The 22,758-nt window shown below is 43.3% G+C and overlaps 2 protein-coding genes across 2 annotated transcripts; one reads left to right on the top strand and one right to left on the bottom strand.

Annotated features, from left to right (window-relative positions):
• Nucleotides 1-1,027: 1,027 nt before the first annotated feature.
• Nucleotides 1,028-3,313, bottom strand: LOC119170362 (O-glucosyltransferase rumi homolog). The gene is made up of 2 exons (XM_037421499.2): nt 2,539-3,313; nt 1,028-2,085 (listed from the first exon to the last, which is right to left on the bottom strand). The coding sequence occupies exons 1-2, from the start codon at nt 3,291-3,293 to the stop codon at nt 1,527-1,529; spliced, it is 1,314 nt and encodes a 437-aa protein (XP_037277396.2). The 5' UTR covers nt 3,294-3,313; the 3' UTR covers nt 1,028-1,526.
• Nucleotides 3,314-3,480: 167 nt separating this feature from the next.
• Nucleotides 3,481-20,960, top strand: LOC119170363 (elongation factor 1-delta). Its single transcript, XM_037421500.2, has 10 exons — nt 3,481-3,554; nt 3,902-4,017; nt 4,369-4,458; nt 8,487-8,574; nt 10,004-10,116; nt 13,421-13,501; nt 13,577-13,640; nt 14,369-14,494; nt 18,469-18,584; nt 20,870-20,960. The coding sequence occupies exons 2-10, from the start codon at nt 3,913-3,915 to the stop codon at nt 20,906-20,908; spliced, it is 822 nt and encodes a 273-aa protein (XP_037277397.2). The 5' UTR covers nt 3,481-3,554; nt 3,902-3,912; the 3' UTR covers nt 20,909-20,960.
• The last annotated feature ends 1,798 nt before the right edge of the window (nt 20,961-22,758 follow it).

Below are 22,758 nucleotides of genomic sequence, written 5' to 3'. Positions count from 1 at the left end.
ATCAATTGAGCTATGGGTGCAGTCGTCCTGCCATCAACATTATTAGGTATATCCAAGCATTTGAACCCGGGAGTGCTAGTCAGTGCTGCTCTTAGTCATGACGGTTAGTGCAGAACATTTTTTTTTGTTTACTGGCGTCAAGTAGCATGTGATTATTCTCTACGATCTGGCAGCTGACCAATAATTCCTTGCATACTACCTGACGGCATCAAATTTGCCAGAACGAGACCCTCTTTATGAATGAAGAAATGAAGGGGAATTTTGTGGCTCTTTTTTTCTGTGCTAGACACAATGTTAATTAAAATGGGTGAGAACCAATAGTCTATTGTCTCATTAGCACTGTGTGTAACAAAGAAAAGTGGGCCCTTACGTTTTCCTTATTTTGTCCAAGGATGAAAGCGTTTTAAAGACGATAGTCTTTCTTGGGGACCTTCGACGCAAAAATTTAGGTCTGTCTGTCTGTACGTTTGTCTGTTTGTCCACTTTAACGACACCGCGTATTTGTTGATCCCATCCACAACGCCCACCATTGTTACTCAAGATTTGGCATTCATACTTGTGCGATTGTCAATTAAAAAGCAATTATTGCGTATGCCTGGGGCACCATAACCACACGTATGTATTCTGCATGTGCGTCTTTTACTAGAAAAGGGATACATAAGTAATTTTAAGGACCGTAGCGCTTATCATGCTGCGCTGACCATGCAACCCTTGCACGTAAAGGCGAGTGTTTCCAACGCTTTGTTAAACGAGACGGTGGTGGCACCTACCCGACGCCTTGCGTTCTACACCTTATCACCTCCGAGACGGGCGCGCACACCAATCTCAGAGCCACGCGCTTGGTTTTCCAAGAAAACTGCCAGATGGCACTCATGTCTCACGTGTGACGTGACTTGATGCACTCGTTCGCCTCCCCTGCACGCTCGAGGCACTCTAATGCAGCGCCTCCAGAATACCAATCACCAATTTTCTTGCGCAGAACATCAAATAAATGTTTTGTTCACTCTCTCCACATGCAGGATTATCGTCTTTCGACGGCATTTACAGATTAACATGCAGATATGGGGCCATTTTTTTAGAGTGTTTGATGATATGATTTTGTCTTTGAAAGGCGGCCACTAGCTGTGTGCATAAAGTTTTGCAAGTCACCACCGCGAAAGGCTGTCACATCAGGTTTGACGGCTACAAATGTTCACTTGCTGTTACAATTCTGCTCCCATTCTTTTTTACGAAACACAGGCACACTCAGAACTCGGTAGCAGATTTTTGGGAGAAATCCTGATGGGTGGTTGATATCCAGAAGAAAGCTGCCTCCAGTGAAGTAGCAGTAATCCATTCAGGAAACGTTAATTTGCACTCACCTATCACTGCTTCGAGCATGTTTGTAGCATACGACTCCATGCTTATTTCTTAAAATAAAATGATAAAAATTTTGCATAGCATCTGAGATTCTGACCATGAAGATTTCCACTGCACTAAACAAATGGTACTTGGCTGTAGGTCTCTTCCAGTCATTATGGCAAAGCTCATCGTTTTTCTGTGATTCTTACAAGAGACTTGTCTCTTACGACCTTGTACCGCAGCAGACTTGCATATTTTTTCAGCAGCTTGTGCCAGTAACATTGCACGTCTTCCATCCTCAGGTGTTTCCATATGAAATCGTAGCCCCGCTCAGCTATTTCACGCACCACTTCGTCGTTATCCATTGCAAACTCCAGTAGCTCTTCGACCTCATTGAGATCCACTGAAACAGGCACATAGTGAACCCAGGGCTTCAGCTGCGGGTAGAAGAACTCGAGCCACTCATCACCAACGTGAAGGACAAGAGATTTACACAGGAAGAGATGTTTGAGTCGGAAACTCGCAGCGACTCCGCGAAAGTTGAAGAGGTACTTGTACTTGCAGTGATCTTCAAAGCGCACTTCCTTGGCAGCGGGCCGCCCCAAGGTGTCCTGGTCTGACTTCCAAGCCTGGTTTTTGGTGTACTGTGCGTCAACAAGTTCAGGCTTGCTCCGGGACAGTAGGATCAATGGGTCACGTTCCGCGCTTGTTCGCGAACCCCGGAAAAATCCCAGGGCCTTTTTCCTGCGGATGAAAAACAGAGGAAAGAATGCAGCTAACTTAAAAGTGTTACCCAAGATGTAAAAAAAAAACAAATTGTAGGCGAACTATCAAGTTATGGCATAGTGCGCAAGTATTTTATGCGCCTGAATGTATGTAGCCTTGTTGTTGTTGGGTGGTATGTGTGAGTTGGGAAGGTACATGTTAATTTGTTGTTGTGCAAGCATACGATTCCTCGTCCTTCAGCACTATGACACAAATTGCATGTGGGTTTGCGTAAAATTTTGCATGATCAGCATTCCAATGACTATGTAATAACTATATAGTTTTAAAATTTTGATTAGATACTATCTATCATAGGGACAGCGTTCACAACTGACATTCAGTTCTGGGGTCCAACTTTACAAATATGATGCACTTTACTCCACTTTATTACGAATAATAAACTGACTGAAAACGAAAAGTGAGGTATATTACTTTTCCCAAGTCCACGCTCCGTTCGCCGCCTTGGCGATGATGTCTCGTTGCAGATCCCAGCGGCCTATGCCCGTTGGGTAAAGGCTGATGGCCGGTCCGCCAGCCCAGAATGTCCAGGCCGGATACATTATGTCCGAGTATTCGCGCGTCTTGCTAAACGAGAACACCGGCAAGGATTCGATGAGCCTGTGCGCCTGCGGCCAGTCTCGCGTGTTGAGCACGAACTCCACGTCAGGCAAATCGTCCACAATCTTGAGGATGAAGTGCTCCACGCCGAGGCAACGGAACGGGAACATGCACTCTTTGCTTCTGTACAGCTTGTGGTTCACGACTTGGTAAAGCACGCCCCTGGGCTTAGAGCGCTCGACGAGTTCGGCGGAAATGCCCGTCTTAGACCACGGACTGAGGTCGTCGTCGATAACTGGGGCGTGACAGGAACACTGGTTGTCGTCTTCTTCGCAGGGAACGTATTCCTCCAGACTCTTGTTTATGGCCTGCAAGTAACCCGACCAGCGCCCGTTGTAGAAGTACTTGTGTTTTTCGTGTTGACGGTCAGAGATCGGGCAGGTATCGTCACCGCCGGCGCTTTGCCCGGGACAGTCACATGCTACGTAGACGTTTACGCGCGGAGAAATTACGATGTAAATTAAACAAGCAATGAGAGACGGTCTCGCCATCACACTGGTCATCCGACGTTCAAGCAACACACAAATAACATCCCCAACACAGCTCACGTTTTTGTGTCGTCTGTTCATGATGACAACAGCCTCCGCCAGTTTCGAACTTAACAACGCTCTTGATTACTATGTTTTATACTTTTTAATAATATTAAACCTACGCATATTATTGTTTGCAAAATTTTGTTACAATTTTTTACTTTGTTTTATTATTTTTTTAGAAAATTTTGATCACCTTGTTGGTAGCGCTAGTGGCTCTCTCAAGCGTGATCGGTGTGAACGAATCCGGCCCATTCCTTTTTCGCAGCACGTTGCTTCTTTTGCGTGCGTCGGCATCCGGTAAGCTTTGCATTTAGACTTTCTTTAATAGCTAAAACTGTTGGTACAGCCTAACAAGTTTCACGATGCAGTGTGGCATAACCGTGACTTCATCGACGAAGTCATTCACAGTGTTTATTTTTCTCTGCGAGTGTACGAGATGCCGAATACGGCGACTGTCTTTGGCATCTTGAACAAAGATGTCGTCACTGGATGCCGCCGGCGCTCGTTTTGGCATTTGTTGGCTATTCTTTTCGCCCTGCCAACCACGTGCGTCTAGTCTCTGCGCGGCGGGTGCTGCTTCGCGACGATCTTCGCAAATCCGTGTTTGACGAAACTGCTGCGCGGCTCTTGGCTTTCGGTTTCAGAGTTCAACGACATGGCACATCCGCTCACCCTCGATTCGGTCTGGCTAGACAAGGCAAAGTACGACGATGCCGAAAAGCAGTACCTGTGCTACTTGAACAGGGATCAGCTTGCCAAGGTAAGGCGTCTGACCGCACCTAAAGAGCATTGACCGTTTGTATGTTGTCTTTCCCGCAGTGCACTAGCGATTAATCAACGTGCTGAGAGGCGGGGCATGCGGTTTTCGCTGCCAACTGAGCCTTCGCTCTTTGGTGCATGCGTTAAATTACGTTGTGGTTCGAGGCGTATGCATAATCACTGGCTTCGCTGCGTCATTGAAAGTTGTCGCCGTTAACGCTGACTCGAACGGAAGGCTAAAGAGCAGTCGTGTGTTAGCCACCGTCGTGAAAGTTCACATACCGCTGAGACGGCACTTGTCGCGTCACCAGTTTGAGACGTGCCTTGTTCTTGTCTCTCTCTCTCCCTCCAGGCTAAGGAGTCTTCCCAAAGCTCCCAAAGTTCCTCTCTAGTCGATAAGATAGCCCAGGCTCGGCAACAAATTAAAAACTCTCTCCAGTCAGTGAGTAAACAACCCTTATTGCCTCCTACCCCACTCATGCGCTTCGCCCTGGTGGCGAAGTATTTACGTGTGGAAGTTGACGTGTGGAGGCCTGTTAGTCATGTTTGTAGTCTTGTCTCTCACAAGCCTGAGGCATGAATGTCATTTCCCCATTTGTATGCTTTATTTGCCCACGCCTGTCGCTCTTTTTTTTTTGAAGTGGCTGTCAGTCACTCAAGAACGATGTACTTCCCAATAGAAACCGTAGTGGCCACCTAGTTTCAGTTCTCCTGTTGTTTTTTTTTTTTGTTTTTTTACGTCCTTGTCCCCGAACTTTAGCAGCACGACTTGCTGAGCATGTTTGCGTGCCATCCAAATTTTATCCGAATTTACCTGATCTGTTCTGCAAGCTTTCACTTTTACGACCTTGTGTGAGCTGCACGTTTTCTCATTGTGTCCTTTCTTTTCTTTGTGCCGCTTTTTTTTTGTGGATGAAGGTTTCACTTAGCTAAGTCATTTTTTTTACGCATGCAATGTTAAAGGAACTAGAAACCTGTAGTAGCTTTTCTGGCTGCTCGTGCATCTTATTGCATGTTCGGCTTCCCCCATAACTACATGTTGCAGTTGCATTCATTTTGATTATTCTCAAGGCTCTACATTTGCAATTTTTATCTTGTTGTAATGAGCCGTAAAACTCTTAGTTTCAGTGCTGCTTCCCTTGCAAAGGATTTTGCCAGTTACCTTGCAGTGACCCAGAACTTGCCAGTTTTCTGTTATTAGCCTTCTAATTTTAATGGATTTTGGCTTCCTTCTCTCTCTCTCTGTTATATGACACAGAGCTGATAAGAAAGGAGCAACAGGGCTAATAAGAAAGGAGAAGCTGAGGAAGGCTGTCAGTGGTGGCATTGCATCGAGAAGCAAATTCGATAATTAAACACAATCGTTGGCATAAGAATCTGATCTCGTCTTTGGTTGAAACAGTGCACACGGGACGACGAAGAAAGAGGAGCACAGAACAGGCCCCGACCTGCAACAAAACTTTATTTGGAAAAAAAAAAAAAAAGAGTACCTATATAGACTATGCATATCAAAACAAGGTCACTGATTCTAGTATACTTGTTGGTCACTGATTCTAGTATACTTGTTGGTCACTCTAATAAACAAGACATGGAAGCCTGCCACAGAATCCACTGCATCTTATTGCTGTTGTGATTTGATTGCAAAGCTTTTAAGTCGTCTATACGTATGGTAGTCTTGGGTTTTGGTTGCACAGAGAGTAAAATATTCATTTCTAGTTGGACAGGGACAGCTATGTGCTGTTGATATTGGGCAATAATTTGCCATTAGGGGCCACAAAGGAATCTTTAATGAGGCTCAGTGCAAACTTTGATTGAATTATTGCTTCTATTCTCCTCGCTCTCACAACCGTTCAATTGTCAAGGTATACAACTACGTGTGACAGATCACGTGACATGCACAGCACTTCAAACATCCATGTAAAAAGAGGGTGTAAGCTTGGTGTTATATGGTACCTGCACTTCAGTATGCCAGTGGAAACTGGCCATTAATGAGATGAGTAATTTTAATTGCAGTATTTCAAGTTGAAAGTACAGGTTTTAGGTGTTAACGGCTATAAAAAGGGTTGGCGAAGCAACTAGAGCTGCAGATAACCCCATGCTGTGGTAGATTGGACAGGGACAAATTGATGCACAAATAACTAATAAAAGCATCAAGATATCCAGGAAAATGTGTTGCGCGAGCCAATTTCTACTTCAGTGCTACAAATTTTGTGACTAATCTAAAGGTTGAAAAAATAATACATGTCAACAAGCAAATGCTGGTGTCACTGCAAGGCAACTGCAGATGTTCCGTAAAGCAGATGCTTTAAGATAAGCTGATATCGGGGTCCTTAAATGCTGTTCTTCCGGCCATGAAACTCCAACTAAAGTTTTATATATAGACAACAGCTGCTGCCAGTGGTTGAAGGCAGCTGATCTACTTTGTTTGGTGTGCAGTTGCACATTTCGTGGTCAAAATTAGCATTCCTTACTATGGCATGCCTCTAAATGATATCATGGTTTCGCCACATACAGCACGGGCATTTATGACTATTAATTATTCCTATCAAGTAATTTGACCAGACGTAATCTGTTGGGAGATGATTCTTTTCCACCTGTTGTGTAGTTTTGCATCAGCTGGCAAACAGACCTTTTGGTCAGCTCCCTTACATATGGAACAGCGGCTTTACACACGGCGGTTGTTGAGCATTACTGCTATGGGTAATAACAACTTCAGTGTTCCCACGCAAGGACACATTGAGGAACAATTACAAGCACGCGCCGCGACATGCCGTGCCTATAGTATCATTTTTTACCCACGGAACATCGTGGTGTGGCAACTGTGGGCGGTACTACATGTAGCTTTCCCACAGTGTTGCGTACAAGTTTCATAACTAGTAGAAAAGTATTTAAGGACCCTGTGAATATCTAAAAGAAAATGGAGGGAGCTAAGACATCTTCTTGTCACTCTTTAATCTTGCAGCAAACCTTATACATTCTTCTTTCCCTGACTCCTTTTTTTTTCTCTTGCCTTGTTATTTTTTAAGCCTGTTTCTCGTTCTGCCAAAGTCTATGCTGCGATTCCTCCACAGGTCAAAATATCTGCCTGAAAAACACTTTCTGTTGAAAGCGAGAATGTGGAACCAAGGGCATAACAAGTAGTTTTAGTTTGATCATTAAGCTCTTTAAGTATGGTATAATACCTCTCTCAATCACTTAATTTTTGTTGGCAGCGGTGTTGGACGGAAGATTTTGTGAATTAGCAGTTTTGCTTCTCGCTGTTTGCAAAGCTCATCAAGGTCATGGCCACTGAGGACACTTGCTTAGCGGCTTACTGTAATGTGATGTTTGTTTTCAAGAGTATTGTGCATAGGTGTATGCTTGAAGGTGCTGTACTTTTGTCGCCACAGTGCCTTAGCTATACACAATCCGTTCAAGATTCTGAAGCTCTATTTCTTGTTCTGTGTGCGACTAGTGAACAAAAAGGCATAATTCAAATTTTGGGAAGTAAGGAGTGCTCCCTGAAAAACCAACTGATAAAAACAATATAATGAAATTTGTTGCAATTTAGTACAACTGGAGCATTTTCTACAACAAAGGTTCCAGTCACACAGCCTTCAAACCGTGACCTATTGTCTTGGATATCATGCTGAGGAACTGTGCCAACAAGACCATGCCCTAGCAGTATGTCATTGTCAGCAAGTGTTGTTGTTGCCTTGTTTCCACATTTGGTGCTTGCTTACCTGTTCTAGACATTTGTGTGCATTTCTTTCCTCCTAGAATCCATATGCTATGAAGAAATTTGAACTTGCGAGCATGTTTTTGTGATTTATTGTTTAATGACGAATGTGACGTCTGATATAAAACCGTATATGAAAGTTGGTGCAAAGCTGTAGATTTGTTGGTGCAGAGGTGCAGGTTTATTTGTACCTGGCAGCGAGCATGTTTTTATGATTTATTTTTTACTGACGAATGTGACGTCTGATATAAAACCGAATATATATGAAAGTTGGTGCAAAGCTGTAGATTTGTTGGTGCAGAGCTGCAGGTTTATTTGTACCTGGCACTCCAGCTAGTGGTGGAGAATGAATCTTTTTGTTGTATTTACAGAGTTTTCTAAATGCACTTAAGTCAAACTAACGTTATATTGTGTGTTTTGTTTGATGACACAAGGCCATTGCATGTGTGCTTAGCTTTATGTGCATAGTACACTGCTAAATAATTCAAGATTATGAGAATCTTTGTTGATTCCTACATGGCCTTTTTTTCAGAAGGTAGACAGACCACAGATATTAAGCTAGGGTGATTTGAATCTGTGTTAGGCTTCATAGAAGAGTGTTTACATTTTACAAGTTTGTTTGTCGCTTTCGATGTGTGTACTTACGGCCTTTTTTTTAGCAGCTGTGCCTTGCTGGTTCATTTGTCGCTGCTGGGGTATTTGGGAAGGTAGAGGGAGTCGCGTGACGCTTCGCATTCCATGATGTTCCGCAGGGTGATGCGCTTGTCCAGTCTGGCAGCTCCTCTCACGATGATGCCTTCCAGAAAAAGATTATGCAGGAGCACAACGAAATGAAAAACAGTGAGTGGTCGGCACCATTTTAGTGCTAGCTTGCTGCCCACATCTGTATTAGTTGCATTAATTTTGCCTTGGGTAATAGCTGATGACCAGTGGGCTTATTTCAGAATCTTTTTAGTCGGCACAGTATTATTTGGTATAGTATTTCAGTATAGTATTTATTAGACGGTAAAGAGTTTCATACTGACTTTTTCCCTAAGGAATGCCTGCTACGTAATCGTAAAAGGGCCTTCCATTTCATTAGGTGCTCCATATTCGTTTCCAAATCATTTTCTTACCACTTTGTAAACCAGCATTGTTCAATGGCCTAAGAAACACTATTTCTTTCAATGGCCCATTCTTTAACAAAATGTAACAATACCCAGCTCATAGGCTTTATATTAGGGGATGTTACAGCCGTGATTAGGAAACATTTACCTTTAAGTAGTGCACTTGATGTTCAGTTAGTCTGAGTTCTACTGTTTGGCCAAAATATAACGTCACACACAAGTTCTTGGTTTGGTGCCTTCCCCTCCTTTTTTAAACCTTGGTTTGACCATTTTGGCTTTCATTGTGTCTTTTTGTAGTAAAGGTCAGCATATAAAGAATTCTGCGAGTTTGTAAACATTTATGGAAGACATCCAGGTTTTAAATTTTGAAATGATAGTAGGGAGAGGCATCCCATATTCTGATGATCAGAAAATATCAGTTTAAACAATTAAGAGCAGACAGTATTAGTAAACTTATTGAAACTTTGAAAGCTTTCCTTTCAATGTGGCCTTATCACTAGCACTGCTATTTTCTTTCTTAATGCAATAAACTTGTGTGGCTTTGTTTGATTCGTTTTTTCTACATTTAGAGCACCAACTGAGCACTTGGAATTGCTGAAAAATAATCTGTTATCTATATGCTATTCGCCAAGTGTAACTGGCGCACCTGATTGCTGTGGTCACTAGGGAGTAATTTTTCAGACAGACTGGTACTAAGTATTCTGATATCGGTGTCCACATTCGGGCTGTGAATTTTGCTGTGGCGTTCTATGCATGCCTTGATAAAGCATATGCTCTCTTTACATTGTAAAGCTTCTCCAATGCAGTCATTTCAAGAGTGTATTTATAGGGCATGGGGATTTTCATTGCTGCTGTTATTCGGTAGTTAATGAGAACAGAATATGTACTACTGTAGCTGTAAGCGATTGCTTTGATTTGTGCAAAACATGGATCTTAACCTCTTTATATCTGACATTGATATAACAGACACTTGGGACATGGGCATAAAAGTAAGGTGGATAAGCAAATGCACAAATTAGTAACCAGCTTAAAAAAACACCTTATATAAAAGACAAGACTTGCTTTCCCATGCACCTCTCTTACAAAGGAGTTCAGCTGTATTTGAAAGAGTAGCGTGAAATTGTTATGCAATGCTAATGGTTTTTTTTTTTTTCTGTGTGTAGCACTGCAAGAAGTCCTAGCTGCCATGCGAAAGATGGAGGCGCGCATCTCAGAACTTGAGAAGCGTTGCCCAACTTCATGCACTGTGCCAGCAGCCAAGATAGTGGCGCCTCAGGTGAGCAGGCATGGCTTCCTGCTGTCACATGATGCATTTAGTTGTAGAGCATTTGTTTTGTGCATTCGTGCCACTTTGTGCATGCTGTGCACCATATGATTGCATCGCTCTTCGATTTTTATTGCTGGAATGTGGTTCAGACACTAGTGGTTTCAGTGTTTTTTCCCAGAGCATTTACACCACTTTAATTTCCTCACTTTGAAGCTTGTCATAAATGAATAATGTATGGCCTTGAACATTCCATTATTAATGTTTGATCATTCAGTAATTAATATTATGTATATACAGCCAAATTCGCTACAACGAAACTGACAGGGCGTGGCAAAAATTTGTTGTAGTGAAATCGAAAACATATAGCTTATTTGAGCTAGAAAAACAATGGAACGTTTATTCTCAAAGTTCAAAAAGTGTCCGCTGCTTCCTATTCTTTCCCAGCAGCGTCGCGACATGATTCTCACCCATGCATAGAGAGGCCATAGTGAAAACCACGCTGAAACAACGCCTAAAACCGCCTTCGTAAAAGAACCAAACAGTTGTATTAACACGTTAACACCAGCAGCTGTCTGCCCTCAAAGGTATCCGAAAACGCCGAGATGGAAGCAGGGTATAGTGGAGCGGCGACTTTTGCATTATTCTATGCCATTCTTATCATCCATCACTCGCGGCTAGCTGATTTTGTTGATAATGCGGACAAACAGCCACTCTTATTAGTTACCACACTGGTTAAGCGAGAACATAATGATAAGCATCAAAATCAGAAAAGGCATTGTTCCGCGGTTGCACCCAGCAGCTGCGTGAGGGAAACCATGAACTGAGCTTCAGCTTCTAATTGTCTGCGGCTCAAAAGCAAGCCAGTGGCAAAAACAGGGCAGTCTCATTGCCATCGCTATCAAGCAACGGCGGTGCCCATGTTTGCTGAACAGCGGCGGTGTAACGGTTGTTTCTGGTGGTGCCAACACGTGTTTTACACTTCGTTCATACATTTTCAGGCTCTGAAACTGCATTGAAATGTTAAAGATTGAGTTCAATGCATAGCAATACAGTAAAAGCTCGTTAATTCGAATCGCTAGGAGAAGCCACCACAGTTCGAATTAACGAAAGTTGAAACTAACAAAAGTGAAGAACAACAATAGTACACTGCGAGTAGGGCATAACAATTTATTTTTGAAAAAATCTGTGATCGCGGTCTGCCTTCTTTCGACAGCCAGCACTTTTTGCTCTAATGAGTGAATTTGCCGGAAGGCCTCTTCTTTGCCTTCTTCAAAACTTAAGAAAAGACGTGCGGCATTCAATCTGGCCATGACTTCCGCAGCAGAGGGCCGCATTGGTGCTGCGTCCTCCTCCTCATCATCGTCACTGGCAGAGACAAGTTCTGCACTTCTTACCTGACATATGTCGCCATTCGTGAGTGCACCACACACCACTGCACTTGAGTCCACATTGACGTAGTCAGTCTACATCGACGTCTAACAGCGACAACTACGTAGGATTTTGAAAGGCTCCGAGATTGGCCCTTAAAAAAAAAAAACTAATCTTGGAGGTTACGTAGTACGGAGAGCAGGCAGCCGCCGAGAGAGAGAGATTACGAGGAAGGGGGTTGAAGAGTAAGTGGCGCTATTTTTTGCACTCTGGCCTCCGTGCCAGTTTCTCCGTTTTTCTCTCCGTTCGCTGTCAACGCCGCCTCGTAACTCGGCACCCGCCCTATCGAGTGACTAGCCAAGCCGCCGGCGCGGTGGCCCATAGTTCGAATTATCTGCAGCGGAACCTACTCGCGTTCAAATTAACTGGCTTTTTTATTCATCCGTTTGTATGAAGCTTGGCCGTACCACAACTCAGTTCGAATTATCCATAAATTGGAACTATCGAAGTTCGAATTAAGGAGCTTTCACTGCAAGCATCTGAGCCTGGAATTGCATCGTAAAATTTCGTTGAAGCGGGACGATCGAAGAAAAAGTGTTTGTTGTGGCGACAATATTTATGAATTGACTCCTACGGACTGCTGATGAGGAATCGTACATTTTTCGTTGTAGCGGAGTTCAACTGTATATATATATATAGTTGTGTATATATAGTTTTGGCCGTTAGGCTGGTCTTTGTCAGTTTCACTGTACACATTTCACGCCACTGTCATGCTTTTAATACTCCTATGTTTTTACCCGCATAAATGGGAGGAATTTTAAGGCCCCTTTACACCCACATATCATATCATTGCTCACATCTCCTGTCTACTGAAATGGTACTCTTTGGCCATCAATTGGCCCTTGCGCCGTTAAGCCCGACACATCATCATCATTAGACTAGTCTTTGTCAGGGCTTATGGCGTTCATAAGCCCTGACAAAAGTAGGAAAACAAAACTAAGACAACCACTAAATTGTGTCTCTTCTCTTCTCAAGTACATTTGGCTCATTGAAAAAGCTTGTGCAGTATTCTATATAAGTTAAATCTGCTTATAACAAACTTCCATATAATGACTTCCTTGGTATAACGAAGCTTTTCTATTGCCCGCCAATACTCCATAGAAGCACATGTATTTGCGATCTCTATGTAACAAAGTAACAGCGGGAGCCATCCCCATTATAACAAATTTTTGCCAAGGACAACTTGAGAATTTTGCCCCAGATTTTATCATTTTGGTGCGAGCATGCATCTTCAATGGTTGCCCTGACACCGACAAAGTACAAAGCGGCGGCGCGCTTCGTTGCCACGCACAGCACACTCGTGAGCCCAGCGGCTCCCAGGCGAGATTGAGTGCTCGTTACTGTGTGCGGGTTTGAAACCTCTGTGAAAACTAATTACATTATTACCACCATGATATGCTTGTTAACAGAGAAAGAAAACTAAAGCCAGAAGTTTCACATTTAAATTTCTGCCAAAATCTTCACATGTGACATAAGGAATTTCAAGGTGTATTTTGCCTATTTTGGTGACACTGGCTCAACAAAATTATTTGAGACATGGTATGTCAAGTCTCTGCCCCCTCCCCCCTCTCAGAGGGCAATGCACTCCACTCATTTCTGCCAATTAGAGGCGGTGTATGAACTAGCAGATGCTGTAAAAAAAAAATCAATGAGCTCATGGTGATTGGTGCTGAAATGTCTAGGGGCACCACTACCCACATTTTCTTTCTACATGTTTTCTAGCTTACCCAGCATTTTCTTGTGTCAAGCATGGTAATTTTGGTATTGTGAAAGAGCAGCTTACTAACACGAGGAAAAGTTTTTTTATTGCAAGGAAAAGATAGTGATGCAACGCAGCGATAAGAAACTTTTGTTTCCAGCTAATGAACTGACCACTTGCTTTCAGGCTAAGGTCGCTAATCATGTCCCAGCCAAAAAGGAGGCGGCGGATGACGATGACGACATTGACCTCTTTGGTTCGGAAGATGTGAGTTCCTTTTCTGGGAATGGCCTATATACAAATTCTGGGGTTTTCTGATTACCTGTGTAACGTTTGTCCCAGGACGAAGAAGCAGACAAGGCGAGGGAAGAGCGTTTGAAGGCGTACCAGGAAAAGAAGTCCAAAAGTGAGCATCTTGGACCTCCTCATTTTCGCAACTGTTTGGCATTTCCCGGAATGTCTGTGGGAGCTGCAGCTCACGGCGCTTCAGCCCGCATGGGAATGATGGGTAGTGCACGAATTTGTCTAGACCTCGTTCCTTCAGATCCGTTCAGCTTCACGTGGCTTGGATCCGCTTTGTCAATAGGCGACAATCTGCAAATGTTCAGCATTGCCAGTTGCGCTTCGCCACCATAACCAATTCAAATTCTCACCGATTCAAATCGGGTCACGAAGCTCGCAACGGTATGTTCTTTTATTAGAAGCAAAACAAAAAACACAGTAAACAAAGCCACAAGTGTTTTCAAAGCCCGTAAGCACGAAGACTAAGCAAGTTTGTGTACTATCCATCATTCTCATGATGGCTGAATGGTGGCAGCACCTAAGTTCTCTCTAGATAGTTTTAAGAAACGATATGGTTCAAAGATTGCTCCATAGCCTTGTAATGAAGTCGCAGTTTGTCTGGAAAGCCTGAGCTCTCATTCTAGGTGCCTTCAAACCGGTAATTAACGATGAAAGTACACCGGCAACTTTTGAGCATATCTACACATACAGCAGAGTAATGAAGGCAGCATATCCTTTTGGCTTGCAGATTTGCTATAGAGTGTAAAGTGGTAGTTTTCCCTGTTGGTGTGCATTCAAAAGTGTGTACAAGAGTGCCCGTTGGGATTTATAGTGTCTTGTGTGTTTGTGCAGAGCCTCAGGTGGTGGCAAAGTCTAACATTGTGCTAGACGTGAAGCCCTGGGATGACGAGACTGACATGAAGGCAATGGAAGAGAACGTGCGACGCATCGAGATGGACGGACTGCTCTGGGGAGCTTGTGAGTGAATTCCCCTCTCTATGAAAACTTCTGACTTGTTTTCTCTGGCCTACTCATCTGCCAGGGATTGTTCATTTTGCATGTGCACAGAAGCCTACGCTAATTCACTGCTGTTAAAAGAAGTACCGTATTTACTCGATTCTACCGCGCCCTCGATTGTAACGCGCACCCGATTTCCACCGCGAAAAAAAAAAAAAAACGTAAGACATCGATTGCAACGCGCACCCATTTTTCTCGCTGGCCCGCACGATCACACCACTCGAAAAAACAATTCCTTTCAGGAGCGTCTTCCATTTAAATATGAGGTACGGGCGAAGCTTGTGCCCACCTGATGTGTAACAGAGCACTGCCGTCACTGTAGTTTTACCGTGGACCGATGTCAGCACGCGAACTTGCTTTGCCCCCTTCTTCTCGACGGTTGTGGTGCCAGGCATGTCGAAGTAAAGAGGCGTCTGATCGGCATTCCTGATTTGCCCAAGCAGGTAGCCGTTGTTGCGCCGCAAGTTTAGGACGAACCTCTGAAAACTGTGAAGCTTTTCATCGTACTCCTCCGCAAAACTTTTCGCATATGCCCGTTCTCCTTCGGAGAGAAAAGCCTTTCCCCTTCATAAAGTTAGTTAGCCAGCACCTGCTCGCTTTAAACTGGCTCCGCATTAGACCTTTTTCTAAGGCTAATTGCATAGCCCGCACTTGGAGCAGTTCTGTCGTCACGGGCTGTGCCGCTCGCTGCTCAAGACATACTCGCCGAGCAGCTCTTTAATTTGCAGAAACCGACCCTGCTGTGGTCCACTGAAGCCTTTGCGTGAAGCTTTGCTGTCGACAATCTTCTGCTTTTGTTTCCGCCGGTCCCGCACGCACGTTTCGGGAACTCCGAACGACCGCGATGCGGCCCGATTTCCGTCCGTTTCTCCACACGCCATGACTTTTCTTTTAAAAGCGGCATCGTGGTGCACTCGAGTTTTTGGAGTAGGCCCTTCCACGCCGTCGATGCTAATGCACTACTAGATGACGGACTCCTCAGCACACGTACGAAGTGCCGCACATGGGAAACACATAGGCAGAAATGGCCGACGCGCCATGCCGGCGCACGTAGGGGGTGGCCATTTTGGATTTGCCGATGGCAATAGATTGACCGTAATTTTTTTTGTTCGTACTCGATTCTAACGCGCATGCAATTTATGAACTCGCTTAACCGGAAAAAAGGTGCGCGTTAGATTCGAGTAATTACGGTAGTCCCTTCGTTTAACATTGCTAGACTTTCCTCGCAGATTTTTATCTCCTTGTAAGGAAATATAGAAGTCTGACCTGTGACTGCTCTTACATGCGGCCAACTGGACACTGCCTCGATGATCACCTTTGGGAACATGCCTACAATGTAAAGCAAAAATGTAGCTGCAACACAGTGCTGCATTGCAAGTCCTGTAATAGCGTCTAGAATTTTAAGCAAGTCACTGTCACCAAAACGCACGCAGTTTGATGCACGGTTGGGATCATCGAGGCATTCACCATCGTCAAACGTGTTGCTTCATGCCTTCATTTATTATCCATCCAGTTACTTGAGAACCAACAGACAATGATGCCAAGGAAATTATTTGTAATGACTAATGGGAATGTGAAAAAAATAAAAGTGGATGAATCGTTAACTTGCCGCTGGCAGGGGTCAAACATGCGACCTTCGAATAACACGTCCAGTGCTTTACCAAGTGAGCTACAGCTGTGACCTTCAAATAATGCATCCGGTGCTTTACCAACTGAGCTACAGCTGTGACCTGCGAATACCGCGTGCGTCCGACGTGTTCTACCAAATGAGCTGCAGCTGTGAGCTTCGAATAACGCGTTCAGTGCTTTATCAAGTGAGCTAAGCTGTGACATTCGAATTCGAATAACGCGTCCAGTGCTCTACCAAATGAGCTACAGCTGTGACCTTCGAATAACCCATCCGGTGCTCTATCGAATGAGCTACAGCTGTGATTTTCGAATAATGTGTCCGGTGCTCTACCAACTGAGCTATAGCTAGGACCTTCAAATAATGTGTCCGGTGCTCTACCAACTGAGCTACAGCTGTGACCTTCGAATAACGCATCTGGTGCTCTATCAACTGAGCAGCAGCTGTGACCGTCGAATAACGCATCCGTCCGATGTGTTCTACCAAATGAGCTACAGCTGCAACCTTCAAATAACACGTCTGGTGCTCTACCAAACGAAGGTCACAGGCTCTTCACATTTACATCACGGTCAGTACTAGTAACATCCCCTATACTTTCCTCCGCATCGTCTGTTAGTTCTCGTTAATATTGTGTCTCGCAAAGAAACACAACCTCTTTAATTTCAACTTCTTTCGTTCATATCTTCAAGATGGGCAATTCATCAAAAGTGTGTAACATCTAGCCATATATTTTTTCTTGCCTCTCGTGTACGCTCTTTCATCTCTGCCTTCATATATTTAGCATTTACTTGATGAATCATCTACTGGAAGTCAGTGTGCGTGTAATGGGATGTTTTATTGTGCCTCGTTTATGGGCCATTTTAAAAAATTGTGTATGTACTTACAAACCTGCATAAGCACCATATTGTAAGGGATATTCGCACACATAACAGACAAGTTATAAAGGGCAGGAGAAACTACTTCAGTTCTCGGCTGCAGCGGCTGCATTTTCTATGGAGGCGGAAATGTTGTAGGCCCGTGTGCTCAGATTTGGATGCACGTTAAAGAACCACAGGTGGTCAAAATTTTCGGACCCCTCCACTACGGCGTCTCTCATAATTATATGGTTATTTTGGGACGTTAAACCCCACATATCAATCAATCAACTACTTCAGTGATGGAAGTGACATTTTGTTTTCTGGAGCAGAAAAAAATGGTGCTTTGGAGCAGCCTTCGGTGTCTTCGGAGCAGAAAAAAATGGTATAGCTTATGGTTGCTATTGGTGTTTTCGCAGCAGATGCATGCTTCTAATGACTCCTGAAGTCTAAAACATCACTTAAGCATCTAATAAATACTTCTATTCATTATTAAACATGCCGTATGCTAGTATGCAGGTAGTATACAAGCAGTATAGTCGGCGTAACTCATGGGCAGGGGGAGAGGGTCAAGAAAGTTTGGACTTTTTTGGTGTTCAGGCTAGGGAGGACACCCCTTGCAAGTGTCCCACTTGAGATTTAGCTTTAGCACATGATATAATTGAGTTAACAGTTAAGTGTAGCACTATAAACTTTTTAAGTCTTTTTATTCTTCTACTGTGTACCTTTGTTAACTGCCCCTCAGCTGTGTGAAGTATGGAAATCGAAAAAAGGTAAAAAAAAACACTGAACAAAACAATGCAATTGCTCGAGCTCGCACACATGCTTGTTTTTTATTTTATTCGAAAGCATGCATTAATTTCTATATATAAAAATACACCCCATATTAAAAATACGAATTGGACACCATGGCCTGATATGTGTCACCCCTTGAGATTTTTCTCGATTTATGCCACTGAGTAGCATGATAATGTATACAGCTTGCTTTTGGTTTCACTTGGGCTCACAAGATGGTCCCATGGTTCAACTTCTTTTTTTTTTTTTTTAGTTTGCCAACACCATTTTGGAGCAGGCTTGAAGCAGTTACTACCAATTATTGCACTTTGGAGCAGCATGGAGCAGTATTTTTCTTTTGGAGCAATTGGAGCAGCACTTCCACCACATCTACTTACACACTCTTGTAGTACAGTGCAGTTCACTGTTATGGTAAATATGCGAGCACGTGGCTACTCTCCGCAGAGCGCCACTTCCGCCAGCGGGACCGCGCATCGAAGTAACTCTGCGCAGGCGCGCAAGTGGTTGCAGGCGTGGCTTCGCGTCGTCTGCTACAATGCTCGTGCTCTTAGGCGCGACAAGCTTGCACTGCCATGCTTCACCATGCTGCCGCTGATGCATGCCTGCCTAGTCTCGTCTCTTTATTTGCTGAGACCCTTGCATCTCGTGTGTCATTGCAGCCAAACTTGTGCCTCTGGCTTATGGAATCAAGAAGCTGCAAATTGTTTGCGTTGTAGAGGACGACAAGGTTAGCATTGATGAGCTCCAAGAGAAGATTGAGGGCATTGAAGACTTGGTAAGTGCTTTCTTCTGTCGCCTCCGAAGTGGGAGCAAATTTTCATGGCGAGAATGTCGGATTGTAATGCTTTAACCTCTGGAGACTGACTGGGACATTTTAATTCGGTAGTACGGTAGATTGTGTGGAGCACTTAATGTTGATTAATGTCTTGGCCAAATCTCGTGTTGCTTACCCCGAGCTTACATGTTTCTACACAAGGTTTTCACCACAGTGGTTTAGTGGATGCGGCATTGTAGTGCTTAACTCTACTAACATATGTGCTCTCTTTCCAATTAAAGCAGTGTAGTAAAAATTATTTCCAAATCTTTTACTCTAATCTTTCCAGAGTTACTTTTGAGATAATAAACTTCGTTGTTGCCCTGGCTGTCCACTGGTGGTGCTTGCCGATGTTCTTTTGCCAACGGCAACATTGATTATCTGGCATTGTTCTACGATTACAGTACAGCAAAGAATGTATTCCAGAAAATTTCAGTTATGTATGGCATAAACACATAGCTTGCGCAGCTCCTTAGAGTGATGCTAAAAGCAGGCATGCACAGATCTGAATGTGTCAAGTATGAGGAGCAGTTCTCCTTGCCTTACGCACCTGTAGAATGGCTATTAGACATTTCTGTAATGAAACGTATGTTCCAATATATATACTAAGGACATTGCCTCTGCAAAGTTACCCAGACAGAAAAAAATGCTTAAGTGGCATAGCCAGTGAATAATTAGTAGTACTACTGTTATAGTATGTACCATGGCAAATGTCTGAGTTGGACAATTGGACATGCATATATCAAATCCACATATAAGTAATTGTTGTGTATAACAAACACTTGTACAATCTTGTGAAATATATTTGTGATTAATATTTTATCTATTACCTATGCATGCAAGCCATCTTGTGAGCCTTTGCAGATTCGATGTACCAAGGTTTGACTATTTATAAAATTTATGCACATTTATGCAGATTTCATTGGGTGCTTCTGTTGGGATTTCAGAGCCACATCAGTTTGCTGTTCGTAAAACTTTGTGGCACTCTGTTTGGAGTTTTATTGAATAAAATAACGTTTGAAAGCGTGGTCTTTAAAGGGCCCCTCTCTAGGTTTAACCTTTCTGAGTTGACGAGTGCAACGCATAAACTAGGTGTTCGTGATCACGTCTGCCAAAATTTGTAATGCTATGTGCCGCAGAAAAACGAGTGAAATTTCAAGCTGAACACTGCTTGTCCTTCTTCTCGCGGGCACATGCCCAGAGAATAAAAGGATGTCATACGAGAAGGAATGGCTGTATGTAGTTGGTAATGCTTTAATGGCTCTCCTCTACAAGACGCCTGTGCTCTGACGTCACCCACAGAATTCGTTGCTTAAATAGATGAATAGATCTTGTGAGCAATAATAAAACGTTCAAATGGAATGTTTGCATGCTTTTTTTTTTTTTAATTTTACTGCAAATTGCAGAAAGATGCGAGACTGATTTATCTCCGTTGTACGTGCGTTTGTATTCCTAAGCTTTGCACATCAGGCAGATACCACCCCTTACAATGAAACAAACTTTCTGTCGTGTTCTGGTGCTCATTATGCTCATTCATCTTCCCTTATCTAACTGAACGTTCATGTTGCAATATCTGATGATACTGCTAGTTCACGTCTGTACAAATGTCGCAAATTTCATGCTTAGTAATAGGTTGAATGGCAAGTGGTTGGAGACAGCACATTCGGAAAATGTCACGGCTTTCGTGCTCAGTAATAGGTTGAAAGCCAGGTGATCAGTGAGGGTGCATTCAGAATAACTTGCAGAGGTGAAGTATGGAGAATGCCAGCGCAACACTGCTCGCGTCTCAGGGGTCCCGGCTGGCGCTTGTGACCTTGTGTGCACATGGCATGTTCATGCATATGCCTCACGTGATACTCCCGCTCGCGTGTCGAAGAGGGCAGAGAAGGAATTTGGCTTGCAAAGGCTACGTGGGGCTAGCGGCAAGGGTTGCAATCTAGTCTCCTCACACCATAGTTCCACGCCACATCAAAGCATTGGTTTTTCTCAGCTTTTAATGGACCAATTGGAACAATTCTCATGGCATAACGCTCTCTATTGGGTGCGCAACAACTTCCAGTGTTGAACTAAAGTTTGTTGTGGCACCTGGTAAGGGGCTCTTGAAGGCTGTTCTCCTGACTTGTAGCTATCACTGGGTACAGAAGGGATGTGAAGATCTATGTTATGTTAGAGAACACAATTTGGCAGTGCAAACACTGTTGATTTGTACATGACTTCCTAGCTCATTGTCTCCTTGTTTGTTGCAGGTACAAAGTGTGGACATTGCTGCGTTCAACAAGATCTAAGCGTAACATCCGAAGGACTTAATAAATTGTGACCCTTTTTGCACGACATAAATACAGTGTTATTCCTATTGAGGTATACGTGTTCCACGCTGGTACATAGATATACACAGCCATCCCCGAGTCCCTGCAGTAGTGTGCCTTATGATTAGATGGTGACATTAGCATTTAAGGGGAGATGCTACTCAAAGACACATTTTTTTTAATGTTCACCCTAGAGCAATGAAACTTAAGCTGTTTATGGAACTTAGTATGCTGATTTCAAATATATAATTAGTTTTCTTGCAAGTATTTACTTTTAGCTCTGCGACATGATGAAGTGATAACCTTAACCCTTTTGCCCCCCCCCCCCTTTTTTTCATCCCTAAATTCCGTAATTTTTTACCAATCATAGTTTATAATGTTTCAAATAAAGTGTAGAATGTGAATAACTAATTAAGAAGCATATACTACATATGTAATAAGCATGAAAAATAATATACGTTAGAAAGTGCATATTCCACCTACCCTAGGAAAAGTTTACATACACTTTTTCATTATATAATAAAATATTGAAATTTAAACTAGATAATTGTATTTGTCATACTTTGGAAAAAACTTGCGCACAATTTCATGCAGATCTGAGCATTAAAAGTGCCCGAAAAAGGAGGGGCACATCGATAAAAATGGCAAAATTTGTGTTCTGAGAAAAAAGTTTTAAAATTAATATTGAGTTTTTATTTACAAAAGATGTCATTAAATACAATGAAATTAGCACACCAAAAAGAACAATCCGTCTTGTAATGGCCACTGCCACTAAAATACGCCAGCACCATGAGTTTGTCCTTCTCGGCTTTTTCAAGCCAACTCCTCACAGACATTTCGCTCTCAGACAAGGCCATGAAACACTTGCCAAACTTCTTCTGCTGCATCTAGCAGAGCCTTGTGGCGACTGTAAGCTAGGAAGAAGTTGGACAGGACTGCGAAATCTAAACCAAGTCCAGTGTCGAGGAACACTACAGTGCCAATGCCATTTTGCGGCCATGTTTGTGCCACATACCGTCGTACATAATGACAATGTCGTCCCCGCAAAGTTCCTTCGACCTCGCAAGATTGGCGCCGACGCCATCCATTGCCGCATCACGAACTTTCCGGCTGATGACTGTGAATGACTTTTGATGCATTGGCTTTTGCAAGCCAACAACTGCCGCAAATTGGACCAGCTGCTTGTAGCCTACTCCTACAAAGCGCGCCGCCAAAACGGCTGTCACGCACGAGCAATGGCTTTTTCGTAACGGAGATAAATACATAAGAAAAGTATTGATCAGCTGCGCTGCTCGTCGAGACATGGACCCCGCAAGTAGGCTTCACAGCACATACAGGCGCACAGCGTCCAATGGCGGTCCCTGATCTGTACCACGTGATAAGCCAGTCATGGCGCTCGAAAAACGTGCAAAAGCGTGCTTCTTCTTAATAATTTTTGTGCCGCATCAGCGAGAGAAACTGTCGTTATTTGAATAGTGCGGCTCGATTCTTCACCTCATGTAATGAACAACGGCGAGCGGCGGCACATTATTGGTGGCAAGCTGCTTGAAGACTGCACACTTTGGGTCTTTAACAGGCACCTTGTGCTCTGTAGACGCAATTTTAAAGCATTTCCCGTCAAGTCTCTGCTTTTTTTTTTTTTTTTTTTCAGAACAGTAGAGGTGCTAATTTTATCAAAACAGGCGAAAATAAAAAATTGGTAATTTTAAAGTCAACTCCCGTTTTTCGACCCGCGTCTCCCCTTAATACTGCATAAAATGTGTTTTGTTGTTTACTGAATTTCTCATTTATACTTGTTCTGGTAAAAAGCAAGATCTAGTGCCTAGTTG

Source organism: Rhipicephalus microplus, chromosome 2 (genome assembly GCF_043290135.1).
Source record: "Rhipicephalus microplus isolate Deutch F79 chromosome 2, USDA_Rmic, whole genome shotgun sequence".
Taxonomy (NCBI): Eukaryota; Metazoa; Arthropoda; class Arachnida; order Ixodida; family Ixodidae; genus Rhipicephalus; species Rhipicephalus microplus.
Note: the sequence above shows the minus strand (reverse complement) of the source record. Positions and strands in the feature narration are given on the sequence as shown.

Bases quoted from the DNA above. Each gene is read 5' to 3' on its own strand.
- LOC119170363 (XM_037421500.2), top strand. From the start codon at position 3,913: ATGGCACATCCGCTCACCCTCGATTCGGTCTGGCTAGACAAGGCAAAG. The intron at 4,459-8,486 runs GTGAGTAAACAA...GATGTTCCGCAG, and splicing joins TTAAAAACTCTCTCCAGTCA to GGTGATGCGCTTGTCCAGTC. The intron at 14,495-18,468 runs GTGAGTGAATTC...GTGTCATTGCAG, and splicing joins CGGACTGCTCTGGGGAGCTT to CCAAACTTGTGCCTCTGGCT.
- LOC119170362 (XM_037421499.2), bottom strand. From the start codon at position 3,293: ATGAACAGACGACACAAAAACGTGAGCTGTGTTGGGGATGTTATTTGT. The intron at 2,086-2,538 runs GTAATATACCTC...TTTCATCCGCAG, and splicing joins GGAGCGTGGACTTGGGAAAA to GAAAAAGGCCCTGGGATTTT.